This window comes from Paecilomyces variotii, assembly GCF_004022145.1.
Source record: "Paecilomyces variotii strain CBS 101075 chromosome Unknown C8Q69scaffold_2, whole genome shotgun sequence".
In the NCBI taxonomy this organism is placed as follows: domain Eukaryota; kingdom Fungi; phylum Ascomycota; class Eurotiomycetes; order Eurotiales; family Thermoascaceae; genus Paecilomyces; species Paecilomyces variotii.
In genome coordinates this window covers 455033-459650 of record NW_021167141.1, presented here as the reverse complement: position 1 = coordinate 459650, position 4618 = coordinate 455033, and the positions used below count along the sequence as shown (strand labels likewise).

General features: G+C 50.0%; 1 protein-coding gene across 1 annotated transcript; it reads right to left on the bottom strand.

The window, feature by feature from the left end:
- Positions 1-1178: 1178 nt before the first annotated feature.
- On the bottom strand, positions 1179-4323 carry C8Q69DRAFT_397679 (putative cell morphogenesis protein Sog2; the record flags this gene model as incomplete). The annotated part of the gene is made up of 4 exons (XM_028627788.1): positions 1179-3270; positions 3329-3681; positions 3737-3848; positions 3932-4323. 4 exons carry the CDS (start codon positions 4321-4323, stop codon positions 1179-1181), a joined length of 2949 nt encoding a protein of 982 aa, XP_028487054.1.
- Between the last annotated feature and the right edge of the window lie 295 nt (positions 4324-4618).

The following is a 4618-nucleotide window of genomic DNA, read 5'->3' as shown; positions in this document are numbered from 1 at the left end:
GGATGAAGAATCGAAGCCGAGACCCGGAGCGGAGATGTGGCTGAAATAGTGCCCAGACAGCATCGGGGAACTTTGAGGCTTGAGATCACCGTACTAGCGGCCCGTGATACCGGGAAGATAAAAATAATGGATGATTGGTGTTGAACTAGAGAGTCAAGGATGAAGTGAGTTCTAGTAAGGCTTCGTAACTGCGCAGGATGTTCTAGAGATCCGATCCACCGTCTTATCAGGTGACTGCCTCTAGCCCATCTCGTTCGCAGGCAAAGCCGATGCGGTGTAGTAGCTGACAGCCTCACACGGAATATCGACCTGTCCCAGTCAAATAGCGTGGAGATGTGTACTGGTCTTCTGCATATTGTGGCTGAGCAGATCATCTTATTTACCTTGGCGGGTACGATGCTTGATAAGTTGATCCAGATGCTTATCGGAAAACGTGTCTCTTCACTAGCGCTTCCTAGTCAAAATAGAGATACGGACTATGCTGTATATGTATAATTGCTCTTCAAAGCAATCCGTCGCTCCTCGGATACTTTGTAGTTAGATACAGGAAGGAACAAGAAACGAATCCTGATATCTACAAATAGACACGAATGAGTCTCCTTCTGAACACTGTTTCTTTCCTTAGTCACTATATATAAAATTGCTGCTAGAATTACAATCTCTTAGGACAACAATCATTGCAGAATCATAGCTTCGTTCAAAAATGGATGCATGCAAAGCCAGTTGCTCAAAATGGCAACCCAAAATATAAGTTTCTCCCCAGTACCTAACAACACCAGCAGAAAATAAGGATCGACTGAATACTTAACTCGCATGTAAGACCCATACTCCGTCGTTCAATGCTTGCTAGTCACACAGTGGTGATATGGAAAAGTACAGCCGTTAGTGAAACAATTGATGGGTAGAGCCATCACCTCCATACAAAACGCCTTGCAGTGTCGAAGGAAAAGAAGAGAAACACCACATGGTCAATTTAGACCCTTCAAAGTATATACCTAGGAGTGAGCTCCCCGGTGAAAAGACAGGCGCAATCGCCTGTCAGAATAAACCATAACTCTGACCAGAGAGTTGTAGGCATCCCTGCTGATGATACCCCGGCACGACATGCGTGACAAGAAGTAATGAAGGCATCGATGCCGGACGAAAATGAACAGAAGAGCAGTAAGACTAGGCTACGATCATCGCCGACTGAAAAAGGGCGCTTGGATTGGCATCGAAAGTAAGGTATCCGCTCTCTGAAACACGTCGCCTACGAAAACTCTGTCACTGTATGTGCCTGCTGGAGTAGATGGCACGGTTGCCTGCGCAGCAGGACCGAGGGCAGCACTCAATGGCGTGGCTGGTAGAGGGACGGACTGAGGCGACAGACCAGAATTTAGATGTACTTGTGACGCAGATGCTGATTGCTGATGCTGCGCCTGCTGCGTCTGAAGAGGTGGACCGTATATTGCAGGGGGGTTCGTCGAATTCATATCGGCAAGGAAAGACCACGGGGAAGCCTCAATGAGTCTTCCAGCTTCCCTGCTTGCCTTTTGAACGGGGCGTAGAGTGATGATGATATCAGGTGGCAAGAGTTGCATGCTTCTCAGGTCCCGCATATCAGTCACGAGGTCGACGAATGACTGCATGAACGCCTTGCATAATTGCCAGAACTCGCGTTGATTGCGCATGCCACCACCGGGTTCCTTCACCTTCATATTCGACAGGCGCAGGCCGAGGGCTTCAGAGACTTCCAAGCAAGCCCGGCAGCGGCGTATCAAGTTAGTCCAGATCAACCGAAGATCTTCGGACTCTCGTGATTGCTCCGCAATTTCCAGACATCGGCTGAACTGACGACGAGCAAGAGGAAGCGCCTGAAGAGCTGCAGTATAGGCGGATGTCAGTTGATAGAAAATTTTCTCGAATATCCTCTCTTCCTCCATTTCGTCTAATCCCGTTACCGGGTTGATCCGGCCGACAGTCGATGTGGAAAGCGATCCGAAGGATTCTGCGGAACGCGGTGTGGCCAAGGACAAAGGAACCGAAGTATTTACCAAAGTGTTCGATCTACTTCCGGATCGACTACGCCCGCCGTAGCTCAGTATAGCAGAATTGGGAGGAAAGCCTGGAGAGGTAGCGGGGCCCTGATAGCTCGGAGTAGGCGGGAACGATCCTCCAGAGGGAGCGGGGGAATGCTGGATCGTGGTATCACTTCGAAGCCGCCGAACAGGCTGAGGTCGATCCCGCGTGGGAGTGACCGTCGGGCCAATAAAATGCTCGGACGTGAGTCCTTCCTGTGCAGCCTCCTGTGTTGGCCGTTTATCACCCATAGTGCGGATTTGCTTCTGTGTTTGAAGGACACCAAGGTTGATGGCGGCGTTCCGGAACTCAACCAGACTGCCATAGATCGTGAGCATTAGGGAGCGCACATAGCGTGAATCGCCATGAGCAACGATTCTGCTTATATTGTTCCGCAACTGAGTGCTGACATGAGTATAGGCCATCGTACAAGTTTCGCATTCACGCTTGACAGAGTCAAGCGCCATCCTGATAAACTCTGGATCTTCAGAATCGATGTTCTCAGCATTCTCCAGGGCTTCGTTGAGCTGATCCACGTGGGTGGAAGCATTGTAGAAGACGATCTCAAGACTATTGCGGCGCGACCCATCGCCTTTGATGACATTTATCAAAGCAGAAATGTGAGGTTGCATCTGGAAGAGAGCATATAGGATCCCCTTAGCGCCCTCGATGATCGGCTCTGTAGGCCCTTCCTCATTCTTCTGCTCCGGCAAACTGGACATTCGACGGACAAAGCCTTCTCTCATTCGCTTTCTTTCGCGCGGACTGCTTGGACTGGAGGAGTTGCTGCCGCCACTCGACAAATTCGATGGGCGAGTCCTCAAGATCGAGCCATAACTGAGACCGCGCAGATGACTGTTACGATACGGGCGCATCTCGTCCAGAGTAACCAGATCTGGGTTCTTTCTGTTAAGCATGCCTAACCGCCTATTGCGAGCGGTAATAGAAGACTGAATGATACCTTCACTGTTACTTCGGTTACGCTCGTTCACTCCAATAAGAGGGCTGGCGCCAGGTCGCTGAACGCCGCTGCTCGAAAAGATGGTACTCTGGCCAGAGGCGATTCGGTAGTGGGATCTCAGAGGGATTGGCGGAGGTCTTGACAGCGACGGGGATCGTGGATCCCCGGAACCATCACCAGTGCTAGGTATGACTGGAAACCGGCTGCTCGCTCCTCGTTTGACAGGCTTTGGTGTATCGATCATAGTTTCACTTTGCGGACGTATCAGCTTCCAGGATGCCATCGACAAGGTAGTTGAAGGATCCTTACCTTGCCTCGCTACCACTTTCAGGATCTGGGGCTGGAATTGGTTGCCTGCTTTTCAGATATCTCTTGAGCTCCGCAGTGACGGCTACTTCCTTTTCATTATCCGTCATGGATGAGGTGGCTACTTCCGCCTCCTTGAGTTCAAGTACCCGACGTAGAGGATATTTCAGAGAGTTCCCGGAGACCTTCAGAATCTGCAGCTTGTTCATCTCCGACAGTCCAACCGGAAGGTCATCCAGCCTATTTTGCATAATTGAAAATACCCGCAGTGATTTAAGTTTCCGGATCTCTTCGGGAATTTTGCTGATCTTGTTGCGACTTAGATCCAAAATCTCCAGTAGTGGCAATTTGTACACCTTATCACGATGTCAGTGCCGCCGAGCAAATATAAGACACAATTACTCGACATACCCCTTTTGGAAATTCACGGAAATTGTTTGCTCTGATATTCAGGTAGCGCAGATGGGAGCATTCGGCAAAGCGGTAGGGGATATGAAATATTTGATTGTTCGAGAGGGAAAGCCTGCGATTTGTTAACTTCCGCTATATGAATGGCAGTATATACGCATCCACTATCCAGGAAGGTGCTCCGTTGGGCTCTCGTACCTCTCCACTTCATCCTTAATGATGTCGACCACTGCCTCTGGAATCCGGACGATGTTGGAATGACCCAAGTCGATTGTCAGTTTTGGCCGCACCACATCACTGACCGGCTCACTTCCAGCCAGCGACCGTTTTGTTTCCAGCAAGCCGTTCTCGACCGCGCGACGGGTGAGTTCAATAGTCTCTTCTTGTGTAAGTTGCCTGGGCCCAATGGGCTTGCGGTTGCTATTATTACTGCCATTTTCGCCATTGGTAACACTGGTTTGCGAGCTGTCATCCTCGTGGCTGGACGATCTGTTGCTGTTCGACGCCTGTAACGGATAGCTTGGCTCCGGAGCGCCCCTAGGCTTGTCTTCTTCATCTGTGTCTTCACGATACCCTCGAGGGACCCTCATCATATCATCCGTATGGGGTATAGCGGTAAGCATGATGGGCGATCTACCAGGCGACTCCTCTCGAGTACCGTATTCCTTCCCTCAATTCAATATAAAACCTTCCGTATATTCCTCAGGTTCCCAGAGCTTGTCCTGTAGAGTCGACCAGGCACAATATACTGCATAGTCTGCGATATGATCACCGGAGACGTTAAGCAGCGACTTTAGACGATTATAAACGGAGATGCCATCGATTCTGCGTATATAGGATGTTTGTAGTGGAACAGTAGCTTTCGAGAAAACAAGCCGATAAAGC